Below are 23,073 nucleotides of genomic sequence, written 5' to 3' on the forward strand. Positions count from 1 at the left end.
TGGATGCCTCTTCCATTTTCCTTTGCCTGGAGCTCTCCCATGGGGCCCTACACCCCTCAGGAAGCTAGAGGCCAGGTCTGTTTCCCCCCCCCCCCCATCCTTTGGTGTTTTAGGCTCCAGAGGAAGCTGAGGTGAGCTGGAATGAACCCTCCGTGGTCTAACAGTTAGCACCTCTAGGGCTTGAGCATGGCTTAACCACTCAGTGACGGGCTGTGTGACTTTGGGCAAGTTGGTGAACCTCCCTGAGGCTTCGCTGTCTTGTTTCTAAACTGAGCGCAGCCTGGAGTGAGCACTGCTCTAGGACAGGCAGTTCTGATTCCCGGCTCCAGCTCCAAGCATCTCATTTCACAGCTGGAGGAAGCCGGACCAGGGCCAGTCCTGTGGTCTCCAACCTGCACCCCCCCCCCCCCCCCCCCCGGTGTATCAAAATGCCCCAACCCCACAGGCTGTGCGGCACACAGCACCAGCGTTCTTTAAGAGCCACTTAGGTGATTCTGTCGTTGGGCCAGGTACAAACCAGAGGTTACTGGGGGCTGAGGGCTGGGTCAGCAGCAAATCACCACCCCTTCCCCTAGTCTGGGAGGGGCAAGGTGGAGGCCCCGAGCTGTTGGCTGAGCTGCTTCTCCTCCGGGTGGGGAGGGGAGATGAAGGGGTTAGAGGGAGAAAGGAAGGGTGGTGTGAATGGGCAGGAGAAGAAGGGGAGAGATGAGGGAAGGAGGAGAGGGAAGGAGAGGAAAGAGGCAGGACACAGAGAGGAAGCAGGGGAGAGCTAGGAAGGGGAGAGGGGGTGTCATTTATCTGACAGGCCGTGTCTGATCTGGGGTTGTTTATTTTTTGTTGAGGAGGGAATTTGAATTTCAAGGCTGGACCTGAAGAACCTGAAGGTCATCTTTCCTGGAGCCTTGGGTCTTTTCAAAGCTGACTGGCTGACGTTTCACCCTGCTAGTGGTGGTGCTTTACTCTGCGCCAGGCACCAGCGTTGTGTTCTTTAGCCCTCCTGGGAGCTCCGGAAGGCTGGCCTTGTCTCCTCAGCGATGCCCTTAGGGGTACAGCACCCAGCCTGTTAGGGATGCAGCTAGGACTCCCGCAGGCTGTCTTCACACTTCACAGATGCCATTTGGCGGTGAAAGGATCTCAGTAGATGTAAATGTTTAGGAAAAATGAGGAAGGCTGTTAAGATCCTAGGTGGGGTGCTCACGGCAAAGCCGGGACCCTGGGCCCAGCCAGCAGCCTCTATCATGTGGGAGGAAAGAACTCTGAACGTCTCTTCCCCAGAGCTCTGTGGGGCACGGTGTCTGGGAACTGGGTGTCTGGTGCGCCAACACCTCAAAGTCCCAAGTGTGTGGTCTCCTTCCCAGCCCTGGACAGGAACCTCAGATCAGAACTGGAAGTTCCCATGCCAGAATCCCCCAGCCCTAATCCTTCCTGCCGAAGACAAGACAACCCTCAGCCAAGGGTTCGCTGAGAAATGAGCAGCCAAAATCACTTGTGCAGTCTTGACCCCGGCCTTGAGGGGAACGGGGAGGCCTCTGACTGCTGAGGAAGGGTACAGAAGAGCCCAGAACCACTGAAACCGAGTTCCTGCACACAGTGGGTGCCAAAAGAGCCGGTCCAGACTTGGCGACAGGCTGTAGCTCTGTCCCTCTCACCATGTTTTCCTCACCCTCCAGCCACTCACTTTTCAGAGAGGAGGGGACTCTTCTTGCCTGGGCCCATGAAGCTGGGAGAGGGAGATCAGGCATCTGGCACCTGACCCAGGGCTCTCTACCCAACCCCCACACCAAGTTCCTCTTGGCACCAAGTTCCTCTTGGCGTGGGCAGGGGTTTTTCCCTCAGAACCCCTCTTTCCAAAACAGGCTATGAATGGAAAGGAGCGCATAGGTGCAAGGCTCAGGAAACGGGCTTCAGTGGATGGGAGCTGGACCTGGGACAAAAGCAGAACCAGCACTGGAGAGGTGCCATGGCCCAGGAGGACACCCCTGAAATGCACAGGGCCCTTGCTCCTCAGGAAACCAGGAGGGGGTGGGCCCTGCAGGGGCACCCAAGAAACAGAACTCAGGGATGTCCCAGGCTGGGAAGACCCTAGTGATGGGACACCATGGGGCCCTGGGCCTACCCAGGAGGAGCTGGTGACTAGGAATCATTCAAATTCCAAAGCCTGTCAACTATTTCCAACATTTGCATTGTTTTATATAGATAAAACTTAGAGAATGTTCAGGTTACCCTATAAGACAGCATTCTTGCTTGTCTATGTGCTAAAGTGCTCTGTGGAAGAAGAGAGAAAGGGGTAGCATCCTTGGGTATGTGCTCATGAGTCCCAACCAATGGCTTCACAGCAGACATTGTTCTGATGGGGAGACTGAGGCTGAGAGAGGGGAAGGGACTTGCCCAGTGTCACATGGTGCTGGGGCTCATGGGCCAGACCCCTGTTCCATGGCCATCCTCCTTGAGGCCTGACAGCCAAAGGGGAGAAAGGGCTTTGGAAAGGGCAGGTGGCCAAGTCAGGCCTCCCCCTCCCCCTCGTCCTCACTGGTGCAACCCTCTGGCACCGCTGGGCCTTGGGAGTTCCGAGTCTCCAAGTACTCGGCCTTCAGCTGTTCCAGCTCGCGCAGCTCAGCCTCCAGCCGCTCCCGGTGGGCCGTCCGCAGCTGCTGCAGCTGCTTCATAGGGAAAGGGTTCATGTCGTTGAAGGCGATGTGCATCAGTTTCCTGGGGGGAGAACACAGTTAGTCCAAAGCCAGGGCCCTGCTGGGTCTGCATTCACTGGGCCTTCCCGGGCACCCTGCCATTCGTTCTGTCCATGTGGCTGAGACTCACCTTCAAGGAAGGAAACAGTGAATAAGAAGACAACTCCCAACCAAAGTGATGTGTACTGAGGCAGGAAGAAGCTTAGGGCTATGGGAGTTCTAACTCAGTAAGAAAAGGTTTATCAGGGAAGGCTTCTTGGAAGAGGTGACATGTGAGCAGAGTTTTAAAGAACGAGTAGGGGTTGGCCTGGCAAAGATGGCAGCGGTGGAGGTGACAGGGAGACATTCTAAGTAGAAGAAAGTGCAAGGCCAAAGTCCCAGAGGTTAGTGTCGAGCCAGGAACTCAAATAATTGTTTGGCAGGGAAAGGTGGGAAAGAAATGAAACTGCCTAGAGGCTTGAATGCCACGGTAAGGGGCTGACAGACCACAGGGCAGGGAGATGTCCCTAAAGGCTTCTAAGCTGTAATGGAGAATCAGTATCACTAACAAATTTCCATTCAGCGAACACCTGCCTACCCTCGGCTATGGGTCCTGGGGTGCGTGCGGGTGGTGGGAGTGCCGGGTAGGCGGGGGGGGGGGGGCGGCGGAAGTGGGCTCTCACTGGCTGTTGCAAATGGTCTTGGTGAAGAAGCGCAGGTACTGGTAGATCTCCAGGGCATCTTGCAGTCTCAGGATCTCCTCCTCATTGTACTTGAAAATGGCCAAGGCATAGCGGAATATCACCTGGGGGGCAAAGTGGGGGCTCAGGTGGGACACGAGGGGTGGGGCCTGGGCAGGTAATCCCCAGGGGGAGGAAAACCCCCGTACCCAGAGGTTGAAAGCTTGGGTGCGGGATGGCTGAGGGGCAGGGGAAGACAGCGCAGTGTGGAACCTGGGCATGGGGACTGAGTCCTGGCTCTGTCCTGCCTTGTCGCAGGGCCTTGGTTGAGGTGCTACCCTGTTGGCCCCAATACTGTCTTTATATGCAGTCAAATAGAGTAAAGCAGGAGTCAAACAGAGTAACAGATCTGAAGGTGCTCTGTACACTGTGGTACGTTATCAACCACTATGGGGAAACTGGGGTGGTCACAGGGAGGCCTGTCCAGGGTCTCCTAGAAAAGTAAGAGGCAAAGCTGGGACCCTACCCACATGTCAGACTCCCAATAGGGGGCTCAGTCCAAACAGGAGGAAGAGAAGGAGGGGCCCGGGTGACTGGATAGGCAGTAGAGAGAACAGGGATGGGCCTCCTGGATCATGGCCATGCCTCTTCCCTAGGGAAAGGAAATCCCCCCAACTTTAAGACACATCTTCAGAGGCAGAACCACCCCTTCTCCTTCGTGTGCAAAGCACTTTAGTTTACAAAGCCATGCTCTCAGGAGAGGCCCTCAACAGCCCTGCCAGGGGAGGACTGTCTTCCCATTCTCTGGGGCAGAAGGGAGACCCAGAGGGCTGCAGGGCTTTGCTCAGGACTGTCCTGCTTACCCCCAGCAGGGCCCCACCTTGGTGCCCTCATATAAGAAGGCGTCCCAGACCCGGAGAAGGATGTTGCTGATGAGACTGTCTGAAAAGACCACGAGGAACCAGTTGAAGGTGAGGAAGGAGAGATCCACACGGTGCTGCCCCAGGTGAGCCATCAGCCTGGGCAGCTTCTCCAAGAGGAGGTCCTGGAGCACCCGCTGGTCCACCTGGGAGTCAGAGAGAGAGGGCTTGTCGGGGGCCACCCTAGAGAAGGGGCTGCCTCCCTCCCTGCCTGCCCTTCCCACTCAGTCCTGGAGTTATGTCCCCCAACTCCCACCACCACCCCGGACCCCACCACCCCTGGCCCCAAGCAGCACAGAGTGCCTGGAGGAGCTGGGGCCTCCCATGGCCAGGAGACAGGCACAGCGACACAGCACCCTGCTGCTTCCAGCACAGGCTGGCAGTCTTCTGGGCTGGAGCATTGGGCTCTGGGCCAGAGGTCTCTGTGGGCTAAGTTCTTAGTGGTGTTTTGGCCCATTTACCCTCCTGAACCCGAAGCCAAGCAGGAATTCAGACTTGTATCGGCTGACACCATGGCTCCCTCTGTCCCTCCATTTTGGGCCTGACATAAAAGCTGTGCACTGCACCCAGCTCAAGACCAAGGGTGATTCACTGACCCTAAGATGTCACAGAACCTGCCGAAGGAGTCACAGATTTACTGATGTGATGTCTGGGATTTATTTCAAGATCACCAAAGCAGGAGGAGTGGGTGGGAGTAGAGATGGAACAGCAGTTGGGTACCTGGGTTGATAATTATTCAAACTGGGTGATAGATTCATGGAGGTTCATATATGATTTTCTCTATTTTTTGTACATTCAAAGTTTTCTACACAAAAAAATGAGAAAAAAACTCTCCCAACAACCCCACACCACCACACTGGTTATACAACACATTTCAACTTTGGAGACATTAAAGCATGACCATAAAATATGGAACATTTCCCAGCCTGCCTTGCAGGGAGAGGTACCATGTGACATAGTTCTGACCAATAAGGTGTAAGCAGCACCTGACAGGCGGGAGAGCTATGGGAAGTGGAGCCCGTGCCTGCCTTGCACCCTCTGCTTCTTCCAGCCTGAACCACGGCCACAGTGGCAAAGGTGGTACAGCTGTCCTGTGACCCTGAGCAGGGGGCTGAAAGCAGTATGTGAGTGACGGCAGAGCAGTGTGCTTGAAGGGGACTTCAGCTTCGTCATTCTCAGGGGAATGGGCCACCCCTTGAGCCACCATGAGGTTGGGCCTCCTTTTCTGTTTCATCACCTATTCCCTGGCAACTCCTCAGTCTCGATCTCCGGCCCTGACCTTCCTCCTTCACATTCGTCACCCACGTGTCCGCTGACCTTCCTGTCCAGGTGGGTGTCCCACAGGGGCAATCAATCAGTGTTGGGCGATCATAACAGGAGAGGAACAGGGTGGGTGGGCAGAAAGTGACTTGGTAGGTTCAGGGTGGGAAGTAAGAAAGTCCCCTCTGCATGGCGCGTCTGCATAAAGCAGACAGTGTGGGAGCACCAGGGCCCAGGTGAGGGGTGAAGTGAGAGAGGACATGGGAGATCAGAAATGGCTTCACATTTACACCTGTCAACAAGCCCAAGAAGAAGTACTCCCACCCCAAAGCAGACAGACTGTGGGTTCAGAGGTGGGAGGCCACAAGGCCATGCAGCTGGCAGGGGGGGTGGGCTCTGGACCTAGCTGCACCTGACTCTCGGGCTGGCTGGGGCTCAGAGTGAGAGGGCAGCGCGGATCGAGGCAGCTGTGTTTTTCGGGAGACTGTGACGAGCGTGTGCAGAGACTCGTCCCCACCTCCCACCCTGAGTCCCCCTTCCACCCACCTGACCTCGGTTTTGAAATTCTTTACTGGCAAAAAGCAAGAGATTCTAGATTGTCTTCTCCTCCCCCCGCCAAGAAACCATTTCTGAAAAGAACAAAACAAAAACACAACTCCCCCAAACCATTTCCCACAACCTAGTGTCACCACTGGAATAACAACAATCTATGCCGTGGGCAGGGCCCCCACAAGTCTAAAGCCCATCAGCTCACCCGAACTGCCCACGGGTCTGGGGGAGAGGTTACTGGCCCCTTGAACAGAGGGAGAAATGGAGGCCTACGAGCTTCCTGACTCTTCTGAGATTCACTGGCTTGAAGGAACTACTCCAGGGGCACCAACCCGTGTGGCCGCTAAGTCCTGGCCATCCCTGCCCTGCTCACCTGGGATGACGTCAGTGTCTTGCTGTAGTAATCAGGCGGCATGATGGTCTCCACAATGGCCACCAGACACCAGAAGGCACTCTCCTCCTCCTCCAGGACGAGCAAAGCGATGGCCGCCAGTCTGAAATGGGAGGAAAGGAGGCCTGGGGTGATGTGTGGAAGCTGCAGCTAGGCAGAGGGTGGCAGAGGTAGACCTCTGGTCCAGCCCTACTCCCTAACCAGGCTATTGTTCCGGCACCGGGGGCGAGATGAATGTGCTTTGGGGGAGGACTACAGAGGGGATTTCCGGAGCAATGGGGGGATCTGAGTCCCTAAGAAAGGGTTCTGGAGTCCCATTGCCTAGGTATGAATTCTGGCTCTGCTGCTTCTGGCTGGGTGATCCTGGGCAAGTTCCTAAACTTCTCTGAGGCTCAACCTCATAATAATCACGGGACTGTTATGAGGATGAATGAAGTCAGCATGAGATAAATGCCCCGCTTAAGAACCGACACTAATGAGTACTTTATGAATGTGAGCTGTCCTCATTTAATAGCCACAGGCTTTGAGACCTTGACAAGTGTGTTAACCTCTCTGAGCCTTATTTTCATCATCTGTGAAGTGGGATTAACAATTGCTACCTCCCAGGGCTATGTGGCATTTGGAGCGAGAAGGCAGACTTGCAGTGCCTTGCTAAATATCTGGCATATAGCAGATGTTCAATACACAGAATTCTTTCTCTCCTTTGCTTTCTGAACTCCCCCCAAATTTATCACAAGGCTCTATTGAGATCATGGTAAGAAAGTAAAAAACCCACAGGGCTGAGCAGGGATGTCGGCCTAGAGGAAGTATTGTTTTCTCTACTTCTCCCATTTTTCCTGGCAGGTCTCACCCACAGTCAATCCAGAAATACATTTCCCAAGATGCAGTGGTCTCTCAAGATGCTAGGTGAACACAAGGTCCCAAATTCAAAAAATGTTTGGGAAATGCTACATACTCTAGCCCCCTTTTAGAGGCTGATGATATACAACATCTTCCTAAAAGCCTCTGAGAAATTCTGCAGTGACAAACCCTATGTGACTCTAACCCAAGGCTGTCCAGTGGAGCTAGGGAGCCCCTTTGGTACAGTGCACCCACTGAACACCCTTAGGGAGATGCCACCTTATAGTAGTGTGAAGCCTTACACTCTTGCTGGGCTTAAAGAACACATTTCATTGTCCAGCTAGTTTTCCTTCTCTGGACTCTTAGTAGACTGGATTCATGATCTCCAATCTCAGTTCTGAGTTTCACACTGTTTAAAGAAACAGGGTCAATTCTCCAAAGGAAAAAGAAACCCCTTTTCTCTCCCCAGTAGATTGGGAAGGAATTTCTTTCTACTCTGGCTAAAATATCTGTACAAACCCTCCTGAGTCTGAGCTGAGTGGAGGAAAGGAAGAGTCACAGATTTTGGGGGCAATAGGGAGCTCTCCCCTCTCCAAGTTGGGGAAGGGGGTCTTCTGAGGTCATTTAGTTCCGGGATAGCAAATGTGTGAAACACAGGCCACCACTCTCTCTTGTCTATGTGCAGGGCAGACGTAACTAATCATTGTGCTCTTTTCCCCAGACTCTGGAGGCTGCCTCAGAAACTCACAAGACAGGGCTCCAGGCAGGTGCTTCCTGCTGGTCATCCCCGGTCTAGATAAACTTATTGCAGATAGGAAGACCGAGTCCTGGACAGCAGAAGTCACTGGCTCAGAGTCACAGGGTCAGTTGAGCAGAGTGGAGACAGAACCCAGGGCTCCCCAAGTCCAGCCTGGTGTTTTCCCCACCCCAGCCCATCCCACTGGAGCCTCAGGACATGCTCAGTCCAGGAGCTGGAGGGAGACACCAGCACAGACTTCTGCACACATTGAAAGGTCAGTGGAGAGAGGCTGCTGGTATCAACCAGGGCCTACCAAATGCTCAGGGCTGCAGCCAGACTCCAACCTAAGGCATCCAGGCTCAAGTCAGTCTGCAAAGGAGGTGATGTGGGAAAGAAACAGCTATTTCTAATGCACTCCATTTATATTTTGAAGAGAATTGGCTTTAAAGTTTTTGCCCTAAATTAGCACTGTATCATTACTATGATATCTGTCACCCTATAAACAGGATGATTTGAAAGAAAAAATAAAATAAAATAGAACTAAACAGCCTGGGGACACCTGGGTGGCTCAGTAGGTTAAGCGGCTGACTTTGGCTCAGTTCATGATCCCAGCGCACTGGGATTGAGTCCCACATCGGGTTCCTTGCTAGGCGGGGAGCCTGCTTCTCTCTCTGCCTCTGCCTGCCACTCTGCCTGCTTGTGCTTTCTCTCTCTGACAAATAAATAAATAATGTCTTTTAAAAAAAGAAAAGAAAAGAAACAGGCTGATTTGTTGCAGGGTCTTATGGGACACCATACACGCTGTTCTACCGGTTGCCACTAGATGGTGGCTCTCAGACCAGTGAAAGGGGCCTGTCTGCAGGGTGGGGTTTAAATGGCCCCACTCTCCATGGGTGAAGGGGCTCCTCCCATTTTAAGTAACTTTCGATTTTAAGCAATAATATGAGTATTTGCCTAAACATCAATTATCAGTTAAAAAAAGCATTCAGAGGGTGCCTGGGTAGCTCAGTGGGTTAAGCTGCTGCCTTCGGCTCAGGTCATGATCTCAGGGTCCTAGGATCGAGTCCCGCATCGGGCTCTCTGCTCAGCGGGGAGCCTGCTTCCTCCTCTCTCTCTGCCTGCCTCTCTGCCTACTTGTAATCTCTCTCTGTCAAATAAATAAATAAAATCTTTAAAAAAAAAAAAAAGCATTCAGAGAAAGAGTTAAAGAAATAATCCTGGGTGTCACATGCCCCTCCCCCGATCTGTTTTCCTACATGCCCCTCCATAGCCTTCATGCTGTCTTTTTCCACACAGGGAGAAGCTTCTTTCCTTCTGGGAGGTTTATCTCAAGACCCTTCTCGCTACAGGATCTCCCTCTGCCCCTCCAGCTTAGATTAGCTGTGCTGTGCCTTAACTCTGAATTTCTAGTAACTGAACATGTATATATGCTCAATTTCACCCAGTTTATGCTGGAAATTAGGCTCGAAAATCTCTACCCTTAGGAATCATTCAGATTGGAGCAGGGACTCTCTGAATGTTTATTCTGTGTTAAATAAATGTCACACACCGCCTCTGGGGGTGGGGGCAGAATGTCTTATGTAAATTTCACTTGAATATATGCGTGTTTAAATTGAATGAGTCAAAACTTGCTTTAGAGAATATCTGAAATTATGTAATCCCTATCAAGACAGCTGGGGGGCATCCATGAGAGTCCTGAAGTACTGGAGGGGGCAGCCCTAGCAGGTGACCCCACCCCACCTCTACTCCCAAACCCTTCCATCCTACTGTTGGACCAGAAGCAGAAATGAATCCAGGCTGGGTCAATCACATTCCTTCCTTTGGGAATTTCAGCCCGGAACATGAGAGTATTGACCAGTGGGAAGATTTGCTGAAAAGGCTCCAGACTCTGGGGCTGAGGTCTCCATTTTGACAGCCTCGAGGGGCCCTAAAGGTCCAAAGAATGGCAGACAGAAGCTGGTCTGCTGAGAAAAGGAAGCAAACATGTAGAGCAAGTGAGGCCAGAGATGAAGCGGCCCCATGCAGGGCTGCAGAGCAGGACTGTGGTGCTGCACAGCCTGGGGGACTTGTCCCCACAGCACCCCTGGGGTTGTGTAGTGCTGTGGCCTGCAGGACAGAGGAGATGCCACAGTTTCTAATGACCATCTGGTCTTGTCCTCTACTGTCTTTCTTTCTTTTCTTTTCTTTCTTTTTTTTTTTTTTTTAAGATTTTATTTATTTGACAGAGAGAGACACAGCGAGAGAGGGAACACAAGCAGGGGGAGTGGGAATGGGAGAAGCAGGACCCCACCAAGCAGGGAGTGTGACATGGGGCTCCATCCCAGGACTCTGGGATCATGACCTGAGCTGAGGGCAGGCGCTTAATGATTGAGCCCAGGTGCCCTGCTGTCCTCTATTTTCTTTTCCTGGCTTTTATGAACTTCTGCTGTGACATTTACCAATTCTCTTTTTCTTGGGCTCCCTAGAATGGGTTTTGTTTAAAGTAAATGATCCTTGACCCAGTCAGTTCTGCACTATGCGAGCTGAGCCGTGCACTACAGAATTCCAGGGAACTGTTCACAAGGCTGTCTGTAGGCTGTCAGGATGGCACCACGCTGAACACAAGCCAAAGGAGAGAACAAAGCATGAGGAGCCCCTCCATCTTGAACATGTCCATGTTGTCCCCATCTGTATGGGGGAATCAAGGAGGATTCAAGGAGGAATCCAGGAATTCCAGGAGGAATAAAGCCTCCTGGACTCACCTCTCTAGGTTCTTGGGAGGCTTCAAAGAGACAGAAGGGTGCTGTAAAGAACCTTGTGCCCTCCCTAGGGCTTTAATGCTCACCTGTTTAGGCCCTGGCAGTAGCCGATGGTGGGGTTCTGCCAGGAGAAGGCTAGCAGCACCCGGCGTAGCTTGTCGGGGAAGCTGGAGGTGGGACAGGTGAAGTGCTTGTTGTTGGGGAAGGTCCGGTTCAGGTCCAGCTCGATCTGGCGGGCGGCAGGGTGCTTTCGGACCTGGCCCTGGCTCAGCAGCGCCTGGTAACGGCCAGGGATCTGCAGATGCCGGACACGGAGATGGATCAGCCACTTCCAGACACGCGGCCGGTGCTCTCGGGGCACACCTGCCCGCAGCAGCTGCTTGAGCTCGGCCGAGGGCGCAAGATCACCCAGGGCAGCCCAGCGTTCCCGCAGCGGCCGCTCCACAGCCTCATGGGCCAGCAGGTAGTGGGAGTGCACCTCCAGCGCCTGGATCTTGGCCAGCAGCTTCAGGTCTTCCATCTCGTAGTTGGGCACCGTCAGGAAGCCATACTCATCATACTCACTGCCAGCAAAAGCCTATGTTAGCAGCACCTTGCAGAGCCCTTTCCTTGACAAGGGGCAGGACAAGGGGAGGCCAAGGGGGGACCCCAGGCAAGCTTCCTGCCTGGGTTTCACTGTGGCTTAGCCATGCAGCTTTGGGTGGGTCACTTCAGTTCTGAGCTTCAGTTTGCTCATCTTTACAATGGGTAGAAGAATTCCTGCTCTGCCTCATGAAGACCCATTGATATCTTCTGTTGTAAAATGCTCGGGGCCTAGACAGTGACTGGTGCACAGTAAGAGCATAGTAAGTGCATCTGTGCAAATATAAAGGACCCTCTTATTACTCCATGAGGCCTTGGGCTCAAGGAGTCTGGCACCGCCAATACAGAATCCCACATGCACAGAGAGTAAGATGGATGGGGAATAGGCAGCAGCAGTGACAAGCAAGATGGGAGAACTGGGGGTCCATTCCAGATGGCCTTTCGCTGAGTCCACAGTTCTTTGCCCTCACTGTGTGCTCTGCATGTGCTGTCTCATCAAATCCGATCCCGCAAAGCGAGGATCTTAGCCCACATCTGATGGAGGCTGAATATGTGGCCCAGAAAGGTAAAGTGACTTGTCCAAGATCACATAATTAGAGAACCTGGTCTGGCTCCAAAGCCTGGGCTTCTTCCCCTGGGCCACCCAGCCTCGGGGGACCCTTGGATCCCACCCACAGCCCCTTCTGTTATATTTAACTGCCCCTGCTCACATGCTCAGCAAGGACCTGGCTCAGGAAAGGCAGCGGGCTTGTCTCCCCTCCTCCCCTCTCTGACAAGCACCTCAGGGAGGCAGCCTGGGGAAGCAGAAAAAATGGTGCTCTCAGGGGTAGACCCAGGTCAGCCGCATGAACAACCTGTGTGGCCTTGGGCAAGGGGCAGCCTCCTCTGAGCCTGCATCACCCCAACTGTAATATGGGGCTCATGCCAAGAGCCTGTTTATCTGAAGATACGAGAAAGTAAGGGGAGTGCAGGGCTTGTATGTGATCAGCAGGAGCCAGCACCAGGGCGGCCGGGTCCCCTCAGGTCACATAGACCAAGAGCCGCCCTCGCTGGCTGCCGGGCTCACCTGACGGGGCTCAGCTCCACGCCTTCGGCCAAGGCCTCCCTGGCTTCGCACTGCAGTGCCTCCTGGATGAGCTGTCTGAGCAGCTCGGCGCACTCGCCCTCCGCAGCCTCCTGCAGCCTCTGCAGCCCGGCCAGGTACTTGCTCTCCACCTGGCAGTTCTTGGCTTGAAGGTAGGCACACTGTGGAGGGCAGGGAGTGGCTGTCAGCCCATCTGCTTGGCATTCCCCCGCCCCCCATGAGGCCTGAGCAGCCGCAGGCAGCAAAACCATTCTCCAGCGGCATCTCCCACCCCATTCCCACCCCAAGCCCATCACCTAAGAGAAAGGAGGTGGGCCCCAAACCCAAGGGTTTATAGCAAGGCACAAGCAGCTCCAGGCCGGACAGCCAGGCCCAGGGCTGCAGGTGGATTCCAAAGAAAGAGGGGAGAGGTGGGCTGGGGCAGTGTGGGTTCTTGCTGGGGACTGCAAGTCCTATCCTGCTTCAGCCACTGCTGGCTGGGGGACCTATGGCAAGTTGCTTAACCTCTCTGTACCTCAGCTGCTTCATCTAAACCACGGAAATAATAGAGCCTGCCACGAGGCTCTGGCCACTGCCCTGCCCCTTCTGCTTCTGTAGTCTCAGCTCTCTCCATTCCTCCAACACACCACCTCTCTCCCACCAGTGGCCTTCCTGTGTACTCCCTGCCCCCGTTTTGAACTTTTGTACTTCTCTTTCCATAAGCTGGGTGTGCTGAGCAAGCCAGGTCATTTTCCTGGGCCCACTTTCCTTCTGTGTAAGCCGGACTGGAAAAGTTGGCCTCAGTGCATCGCTGTGACCTCCAGACCAGCCTAGCTCCTGTCTCGTCCTGCGGTGGCAGAGGGCGAACCTCCGGGCCATGACTGCCTCTGGGCCATGGCTGCCATTCTGCTGCACTCCTGCCCAGGGTTACCGTCTCCAAACACTGGCTGAGCCCCAGCTTCAAGCCATCTCACTGCTTTTGCTGCATCCCCTAAGTTTTGGTGTGTTATGTTTTCTTTTTCTTTGGCTTTTAAGTATTTTCTCATTTCTCTTGTAATTTCCTCTTTGACTCATCGTTGAAAAGTGTGTTGCTCAACTTCCACAAGTTTGTGAATTTTCCAGTTTTGCTTCTGTTATTGATTTCTAACTTCATCCTGTGGCAGTTGGAGAAGATACTTAGCATAGTATCTATCTTTTTAAATCTACTGAGACAGAATTTGTGGCCCAACATATGGCTTGTCCTGGAAAATGTCCCATACACACTTGAGGAGAATATGTGTGCTATTGTCACTGGGTAGAGTGTTCTGTGCTATGCCTGTTGGATCCAGCTGGTTGACTGTGTTGTTCAAGGCCTCTAGTTCCTTACTTATTTTCTGTCTGGTTGTTTTAACCATTACTGAGAGAGGGGGTACTAAAGTGTCCAACTACTATCGTAGAATTATCTACTTCTCCCTTCAGTTCTGTCTGTTTTCGCTTCACATATTTTGCTGGTCTGTCATCAGTTGTATATGACTTGTATCTTTTCACTGTATTGAACCTTTTATTAACATATAATGTCTTTTGTGGTCCTTTGTAACTTTAAAAAAATTTAAAGTCTCTTTTATCTGATATAGCTACCCTGCTCTCTTTTGGTTACTGTTGAGTGGAATATTTTTTTCTACCCTTTCACTTTCAATCCATTTGTGTCTTTGGATCTACAGTGAGTCTCTTGTATACAGCATGTTGTTGGATCATGTGTTTTTATCCATTCTGTCAATCTCTGTCTTTTACTTGGAGAGTTTAATCCATTTACATCTAAAGTAATTATTTGATAAGAAGAGACTTCTGTCCTTGTGCTATTTGGTTTCTATGACTTATAGCATTTTTTGTCCATCATTTCCAACATTACTGCCTTTTTTGTTTTTTAAAGATTTTATTTATTTGACAAAGAGAGATCACAAGTGGGCAGAGAGGCAAGCAGAGAGAGAGAGAGAGAGAGAGAGAGAGAAGGAAGGAGGCTCCCTTCCAAGCAGAGCGCCCAATGTGGGACTCGATCCCAGGACCCTGAGATCATGACCTGAGCTGAAGGCAGAGGCTTAACCCACTGAGCCACCCAGGTGCCCCACATTACTGCCTTTTTTGTGTGTTGATATTTTGTAGTGAAATGTTTAAATTCCCATTTCATTTCCTTTTGTGTACATTCTATAGCTATTTTCTTTGTGGCTACCATAGGGATTACTTTAAAATTCTAAAGTTATAACATCCTAATTTGAATTTATACCACGTGAACTTCAATAACTAGCAGAAACTTTGTTCCTTTATAGTTCCACCCCTACTCTTTTGGTTGTTATCACAAAATACATCTTCACACATTGTAAGCCCCAAAACATAAAGTAATAATTCTTTTAAATGCAGTGGTTTCTGAAATTAGGTAGAAAACAAGATGTGGAGTTATAAACCAAAGTTGTTGTAATGCTAGCTTTTGGATTAATCATTCAAGAAATGTATTATGCTCTTAAATTATATAGAAAACAAAAGTGGAATTACAAACCATTTTTATCATAATACTAGGTTGATGGGATGCCTGGGTGGCTCAGTTGGTTAAGCTGCTGCCTTCAGCTCAGGTCATGATCCCAGCGTCCTGGGATCAAGTCCTGCATTGGACTCCTTGCTCGGCAGGGAGCCTGGTTCTCTCGCTGCCTCTGCCTGCCACTCTGCCTGCTTGTGCATTCTCTTTCTCTCTCTTTTTCTGACAAATAAATAAATAAATAAATAAAATCTTAAAAAAAAATAAATACTAGGTTTTATAACTGCCCATGTATTTACCTCTACTGAGGTTTTCGTTTCTTCATATACTCTGAGTTACTGTCAAGTGTCACTCTCCAGGACTGTCCAAATATTTCTTGTGGGGCAGATCTAGTGGGAACAAAGTTTCTCAACTTTAGTTTCTCTGAAAATGTCTAATTTCTCTAATTTTTGGAAGAAAGTTTTGCCAGATCTGGACTCTTGGTTCACCTTTTTTTTTGTTTGTTTTTGTTTTTTTGAATATATTGGCCCACTGTCTTCTGGCCTCCAAAGTTTCTGATGAGAAATCCACTCATGATCTTGAAAATTCCTTGTATGTGAGGAGTTGCTTCTCTTTCCGCTTTCAAGCAATCTCTTTGTATTTGACATTCAAAAGGTTGATTATAATGTGTCTCAGTGTGGATTTCTTCAAGTTTATCTTACTTGAAGTTTGTTGAACTTCTTGGTTGTTTGTATTCATGTCTTCATCAAATTTGGGACGTTTTCAGCCTTTATTTCTTCTCATTTCTCTCTGCCCTTTCTCTCTCTCTTTTCCTTCTGCAACAACCATACTATAAAGGGTATGTTGGTCTGCTTAATGGTGTCCATAAATCACTTAGGCTCTGTTTACTTTTCTTCAATCCTTTTCCTTTCTGTTTCTCAGACTGAATAATTTCCACTGTCCTATCTTCAAGCCCACTGATTCCTCCTGTCTGCTGGAATCTACCTTTGACTCCCTCCAGTGAATCTTTCATTTCAGTTACTGTACTTTTCAGCTCCAGAATTTTTTTTTTTATTCTATGTAGGTTTTCTAACTCTTTGATATTTCTATTTTGTTTGTACATTTCTTTCTTGACTCTCCGCATCTTCCTTTAGTTCTTTGAGCACCTTTAAGACAACTGTTTCAAAGTCTTTGTCTGGTATTAGCCAGTACCAGGTCTTTTTCAGGGGTAGTTTCTATTGACTTATGTTTTTCCTTCAAATAGGCCATACTTTCATGTATCTTCGTATGCCTTGAGATTTTTTTTGTTGTTGAAAACTGGACATCTGAACACTAGAAATCAGATTCTCCCAATCTGAGAAAAAATTGTTTTTGTTTTTTGATTGTTATAGGCTATCTCTGTGCTAAGAGTAGCCTAAGGTGTAAACTTAAGTTCTCAAGTCTTTTCTCAGCCCTTCCCTGGATGTGCAAAGCCACTTTCTAATTTCCTCATATATGCAGTTGTTTTGGAATATCTAGTCTTTAATAACTGGCTCCCAAAATGCAGGGGGAAAAGAGAGAAATGAATGAGGAGGGGAAGAGTGGCAACCCTTTGAATCCTCCAGAAGTTACTCTGGCCAGGAGGGGAGGTGCATTGATGGCTACCTGCCTCTTCATCGGCATTTCTGTGATCAGAAGCAGCAATCAGCACAGCACAGATGCCTGAGGCTGGAAAGACAGCTCGTAAGGGGCACAGTCCAGAGGTAGCACAGTTGATAAGGACAGAGTCATATAGGGGTGAGAAGCTGAGGGACCGAAGGATGGCTGGGCTTGGAGATGGAATCCAGCTCTTACCTTCATCAGGAGGGCCTTCTCCTTTTCAGCCACCCGTCTCCAGATCTTTGTCACCTGGTGGATCTCGGAGTTGAGGAAGCGGTTCTGGGTCCGATAAGCTTCCATGTCATCCTGGAAAAGAGACCAAAGCATTTGATGAGTTGCACCACAAACATCTCCCTCATCTTCACCCTCAGATGAGCTGCCAACACTTTCTCCCTTTAGAAATGTCTAATAATGACAACAGAAGAAAAAGTCTGCAAGAAGTAGTATTATAGGCAGACCCCTTCACTAATCTTGATCCCAGCATGATATGGTAGAGAGGGCCTCAAGTCTGGCATTCAAGCTGTGGTTCTAACCTCCTGCCTGGGACGCTTCACTGAACTGGGACGCTTCTCTGACTCTCTGTTTTCTCATCTGTAAAAGGGGCAAACACTACTCCCTGAGGGGCTGGGAGATGACCTGAGGTAACAAGTGTCATTAAGTATAGAGACCAAAACAAATAAACATCCAAGTAGTGTTTGTTTTAAAAATAAACATATGTTGTCACATATTTGCAGTCATACTGAACAATTTTGGGTGGAAAATTTTTTTTTAAGTAATGCCACCGTGTAAATACAGTTGACCATTCAACAACACCAGGGTTAGAGGTGCTGAACCCCCCCCCCAAATCCTGCCACATAGTCAAAATTCTGTATATAACTTTGACTACCCCCCCCAAATTTAAATGCTAATCACCTACAATTGACCAAAGCCTTACTGAGAATGCGAAGAGCCAATCAGCACACATTTCATATGCTATGTGCAGTATATACTGTATTCTTACAATAAAGTAAGCTAAAGAAAAGAGAGTACTAAGAAAATTATAAAGAGAAAATACATTAACATGACTATACCGTATTTATCAGGAAAAAAAATCTGCCTGTAAGTGGACCCATGCGATTCAAACCCACGTTATTCAAGGATCAACTGTACTCTATGTTACATAAGCTTCCCAATGATTACTTTAAAGGTCTGATGATGATTTTCTTGGGTGAATTTACTATATCTCAGTCATAATCCTTCCCCTGTTATTTTTTATTTGAGCCCTGAGTGTTTCCAGTTGACTTTTGATTAGGAATAATGCTCTGATGCAGATCTCTGTGCCCAGAGTTTTCCTTTTGCAAGCTGTCCAGTGGATAGAGTGAGATCCTGCTGCCAGGGCATTTGAGGAGAGGCTGGCCAAGCACTGGGGAGGCTCAAGCAGAAGCCTGAGCCTTGGAAAGGAGCAGCCACAGCACTGGCTCTTAACCTTCGTTCCTCTGGGATGGATATTACAGAAGCAATGGACAATGCATGTTCACAGCTATACCCAGCAATTCCAAGACATCCGCTAGCTGCAGCTCAAACCCTTCAGCTCCCACCCAAGAAATGTACTGGGCTGTAAGTGCGTGAGAGAGACACTACTGCAGGCGTGACCGTGGGTAGGCCCTGACTTATTTGGAAAGTAGGAGCATCCCACCTGTGATGGCTGTGGCATCTCATTATCAGGGATGGGTCACAGGTGCCCTGCTCACAGGCCATCTTGATCCTCCCTGGGTGGGCCTGCATCCTAGCCAAGATCCTTCCCAGCCCAGAAGCTCCAATTCATACCTGGGGTCTGCTGCCTTCTGCCTGGATGGTTGACCCAGTGGGAAGGCCACATGTTGCCAGGCTCCTCAGCTAGAAATAAAAGCCCTTGGCTGGCTTCATCAGAAGGCCTCTCACCACCCCACTGGGGCTGTCCAAGGCATCTCTCAGCCCAACCACCCCTGCCTTTGTCCCTCACTGTGCCCGGGCTGCAAAGCTTCATGTACTCGGGCTGAGCTGGTTCTCTGCTCTCACCATCCAGCCTGAACCCAGGTAACTCCAACTCCCCAGCCTGGACATCCTCTTCTCCCACGTGTCTACCTTAGACCAAACTCTGGGCTCCCTTTTCTCAGAAATGCTGCCAGGGGGTCCCAGCACTTCTCTGCACAAGCATCTGCCTGCTTCCTCTCTATGGCCCCCTTCTTCTTATCCTTAGGTGGAGGGGTGGCAGGCTTGGTGTGAGTCCTCATGTTTGCAGCACGAGGACCAACCTTCTGTAGACATCAGCCTCTTCCAGGACGGCCCCCTCCCCTGTCCATGACAGTCTTCCATTTAGGTGGGGACTGGCATGTTTAGGAACACAGCTGTGTGGGCACCCGACACCATCACCCTGAGCCCCCAGCCCATGCTGGGCGCATCACCCCACTCAACCTCCCCGGCAGCCCTGAAAGGCACTCAGGTGCGGTCTCAGAGGCTCTGAAAGGACAAGTGCATTGTTTGAGGTCATACGGCTGTATGAGACCAGGTGTGACTGAGCCCGGATGTGTCTGCTTCTGAAGCCAAGTCCAACCACCGCACAAACAGCCTAGATCCTCCCCAAACTCTGGGCCTGCTGGCATCCACCTGGATGCCAGATGTCTAGTCCCATCCTTCAAGGGTTGTGCTTGGCAGTCGGACTGACCTCACACAGGCTCATCTGACCTCTGACCCTGGAGCACAATAATACCACAGAGAGGCAGGCGCTGCCTTCGGTCAGGGAGCTGGCCCAGAGCCCTGTGGCCTGGTCAGAAATCCTGCCTTCCCTGCGGAGCCCAGCAGTTCCTTGCCCTTTCTGGGCCTTCTCTCCTGGAAAACAGGAAGGATAACAGGTCCACCTCAGGCACTGTGGGCAGGGTGTGATTAGTTAATATGTGCAAAAGGCTGAGAATGGTGACTGGCCTGTGGTGAATATGAGAGTCACCTCCTTCTCTGTGCTCTCGTGGCACCTGGAGAGCTATACTCCTCCACTGACAGACTTCCTATGGCTGCTGTTGTGCCCTCTTTTTCCTATGAATTTATTTTATTTAAAGATTATATAAAAGAACCCAAAAGATTATATAAAAGAACCCAAAAGCTATTAATAACATTTACAAATCAGTTGGAAAATTTTAACGCTGACTGGATACTACCATCCTACGCATTAATTACTGTTAATTGCTTTTGATACGATGCTGTTGTGCCTTCATCCCAAACATCTGAGGAAATACAACACGCTTCCAGGCAAGGGAGGAAGGGAGCACCCATTGCTGGAGCTGCTACTGTGTGTCACACCTGTCTCCCTCACGCACATTATTGTGTGTAATTTATCTCCACCATGGGGGGCTATGTGTTAAAGTACCATCGCCCCCATTTTACAGATGAGGAAACAAGCACAGAGAGGGTAAGTCCTCCTCAGTCACATGCTTAGAATGCAAGAGAGGCAGGATCCAAGGCCAGGGCGGGAGGTCTACAGAGGAATGGAAAACTGCTGGTGACAGCACATCAGGGTCTGCCGCTCCGTTCTGCCTCCTGCTTCTGTCCCTCTGTCCTCAGCCCAGGCCCCGAGATGCTCCCTGGCACTTCCAAGGCTTTGGACATGTTGCCAGGGGCACGCTGCCTGTAGCCCAGATGGTGAGGGCGGGTGTGAGCCCCCTTGGAGCAGCCGTGGGATTGGGGGGGCATCTGGGCGGCGCCTCCCCCTTCAGCTCATCGCCCTACCTTCAGTGCTCTCCATGGCTCAGAACTGTAGGGAGGAAAAAGAGAGAGCTCAGAGAAAAGAAAGGCACACGACAGTCATTGGTAAGCAAAGGAGGAAAACACAACTGGAGAAGGGGACAGGAGGAAGAGAGTCTGCCGGTCTGTCCTCACAGGATCACAAGCCTTAGAATTCTCTTGGGGGAAATGCCGCATGGACTGACCCCTGTGCTAATGGGGAAGGCAGTGGATGGTGTGCAGGGAGACCTGGGGTCTAGCTGCAACCCTGCTGCTTGCGCTATGGGACCCTGGACCCCGTTAGGGCTCAGCTGTCCCTGCCAGAAAATGTTGAAGACTGGGTCTCTGAGTCTTCAAGAGATTCCAATATTCAAGAGGTCAGTAATTCTGTTCTCAAACTGGCAGCTTCAACAAGGGGGCATCTCCTTCAAGCCGCATGCCCTCCGTCCTAGGGCAAAGGGGAGATGTGAACATTGCTCTGTCCCCAGATGGAAAGACCATGGCTTTTGGAGTTTTCTGTTTTTCTAGATCAGACACATAAAGGCTAACAAATGAGGAATTCTAGCACATGAGATTCCTTTCTGGCATAAACACTGGGCCTCTGAGGATGGCAGCAAGGCAAGTTTGGTTGACAGGAATTTCCCTCCTATCTGGGCTCACTGACATGCAAATCCAGGGGCACACTCCAGCTCCCACAGCAAGCCCCTGCTTCCAGTCGGCTCTCGGCTCTCGGGGGGCACTCAACACATCTACTTCTCGGACCCCGGACCTGCTCTACGGGGTCTTCACCTGTGGATTCCAGCAGGATGGGCACAGACAGAAGACTTAGCAGGGCAGAGGAGGGCAGGGAAGCAATCTAATGAAAGCAATTTTCCAGTCCTGAGAGCTTTCTAATAGCCTCACTCCATCTGCATTTGAAAGGATTTTGTTTTCATTTTGAAGTCAAAAGAATCTGATTTTAAAGGGAAAAGATTCAAAGATTGGTTATGTGGTTTTTTCATGCTGAAGGAAATGGGAGGGATCTGGGTTTCATGTTATCTTCCTTCACCCCCCCTGCCTCAACTCCATGAGTAGGAACAGTGAGGTCATTTTAAAGAGAGGTGAGGGACCCTGCCCAGGTCACACAGCAGAGCCTGGATCCAAACCTAGGCCCTGGCTTCACAGCTCGGGCAGGGGACACTGTATCACACTGTTCACTGGTCCCTCAAAAGCTTCTGAAGTTTTCTTTTTTTCCTTCTTCTTCCCCTCTTCCAGCAGCAATGCTTTGGTCCTGTGGCAAGGGAGCTCCCTGGGTTATAGGTACATACATATTCATGTGCGTGGTGGGGATCTGGGCAGGACTGGCCCTGTTATACAACTGCCTTTAAGGACACTGGGGGTTCTGAGTGCCGATCCCCAGCCTCAGGCCTTCAGGTGGCTCGGCAGCTCCTGTGATCATGTCTTAGAGAGGACATTGATGTCCACGGCAGGCATCACACCTAAAAATTAAGTTCCTGCTCCCCACGCTGTAATCGGTCTCTGTGGGAGGGCACAGCCTCCCCAAGTGAGAGCACTGCCTGGGCCAGGGGGAGGCAGGGACAGTGGTCCGAGCGGGAAGGCGCAAAGAAACTGGAAGGCAGCAGAGCAGGCGCTCATCGGAGAGCTCCAGCTCTCCAGCTCCTCTGCACACAGGCCCCTTCTCAGCCTCACTCAGCCTTCCAGCCCACAGTGGGGAGCACACAAGTGGGGAGCACACAACCCTCTCAGGGCTGGTGGGGCAGCAGATGAGATGCCAGGAGCAGAGCAGCCGTGACGGTGGCCGCCGTGCAGCAGACAGTGTCACAGAGGAGCAACGATTCCTGCCATGGTTCTGGGCAAGTCCCAGGTGGTCACAGATCACCTGGACTGCATGTTGGGGAAGCCACCAGGTGCCCTGGGGGCTCCCAAGGGCATCAGCGTGACACTTAGCTGGCCTGGCACTCAGGAGTTCTGCCTCACCTTGTGCTCTTCCACTTCTAGAGATCATCTAGGGATACCCTCCCTTTCCAGCCCCGGAGATCACGAAAATGTCAAATTGCACTGGACCTTCTGGTTAAGACAGCGAGAAAATGGGTAGAATATTCTCACTGATATGTATTTCAGACACAAACCTTCCAGTACCAAGGGTTATCCCTGCTCTACCTAGGAAACCCTCAGGGTTGAGAGCAGTGGGCCCCCCACCCTACCCCCACCAAGGGCCCAGGGCCTGCGGGGAGGGGCCCCTACCTTCAGGTGCTCCATCTTTTCCTGCTGGCTCAGGAAGTCCCTGTCGGCCACCTCTGGGGGCACAGGCGTCTGGGAAGGGGGCTGCATGAAGTCCCGGGTGACCTGCTCCGAGAGCTTGCAGATAACCTGCTGTTTGGCCTGGTTCTTCTCCATGAGCAGCTGCACATGCCGCTGCAGCTCTTGCAGCTGCTGCTCCCGCAGGCTGGCCGTGTGTGCCAGGCTCTCCCGTTCCTGCTCCAGGGCCTCTACCTGCCTGCTCAGCTCCGCGATCTGCCGCACCTTGTGCCGCACCAGCTCCAGCCGGTCCTTGTCCTCGGCCGCAGCCAGGTATGCGCTGGATGCCCTCTTCTCCTGCTGGGCAGCCTCTAGCGCCTTGTGCAAGATCCTCACCAGCTCCTGGGGGAGGAAAGGGAAGCAGCTCGTGAACTCAAGGATGGCCTGGGAGGTGCCGGGGACTCGGCATTTGCTACAGTCCCTGGTTCTCCTAACGGCCCTGAGCAGTGGCGAGCATCATCCGCTGGGCCGGCTCATTTTCTCCTTTCCTGC

At 51.2% G+C, this 23,073-nt stretch overlaps 1 protein-coding gene across 8 annotated transcripts in view; it reads right to left on the reverse strand.

Moving 5' to 3' along the window:
• Nucleotides 1-811: 811 nt before the first annotated feature.
• Nucleotides 812-23,073, reverse strand: part of TBC1D2 (TBC1 domain family member 2) — a 52,813-nt gene continuing 30,551 nt past the window's right edge. For 6 of the 8 annotated variants that reach the window (XM_045081615.1, XM_004747679.3, XM_045081617.1 and 3 more), the window contains 8 exons: nt 22,528-22,923; nt 16,747-16,857; nt 12,432-12,610; nt 10,870-11,346; nt 6,449-6,569; nt 4,227-4,412; nt 3,350-3,471; nt 812-2,709 (listed from right to left, as the gene is read on the reverse strand). In XM_045081615.1, the coding sequence (XP_044937550.1) occupies nt 2,502-2,709; nt 3,350-3,471; nt 4,227-4,412; nt 6,449-6,569; nt 10,870-11,346; nt 12,432-12,610; nt 16,747-16,857; nt 22,528-22,923 (1,800 nt within the window). In that variant the 3' untranslated portion in view covers nt 812-2,501. Of the gene's footprint in view, nt 2,710-3,349; nt 3,472-4,226; nt 4,413-4,862; nt 4,987-6,448; nt 6,570-10,869; nt 11,347-12,431; nt 12,611-16,746; nt 16,858-22,527; nt 22,924-23,073 lie in introns of those variants that run through there. The other 2 variants (XM_004747681.3, XM_045081616.1) reach the window with 2 other exon arrangements.

This window comes from Mustela putorius, unplaced genomic scaffold (assembly GCF_011764305.1).
Source record: "Mustela putorius furo isolate JIRA1106 unplaced genomic scaffold, ASM1176430v1.1 tig00000580_pilon_pilon_pilon, whole genome shotgun sequence".
Lineage (NCBI taxonomy): Eukaryota > Metazoa > Chordata > Mammalia > Carnivora > Mustelidae > Mustela > Mustela putorius.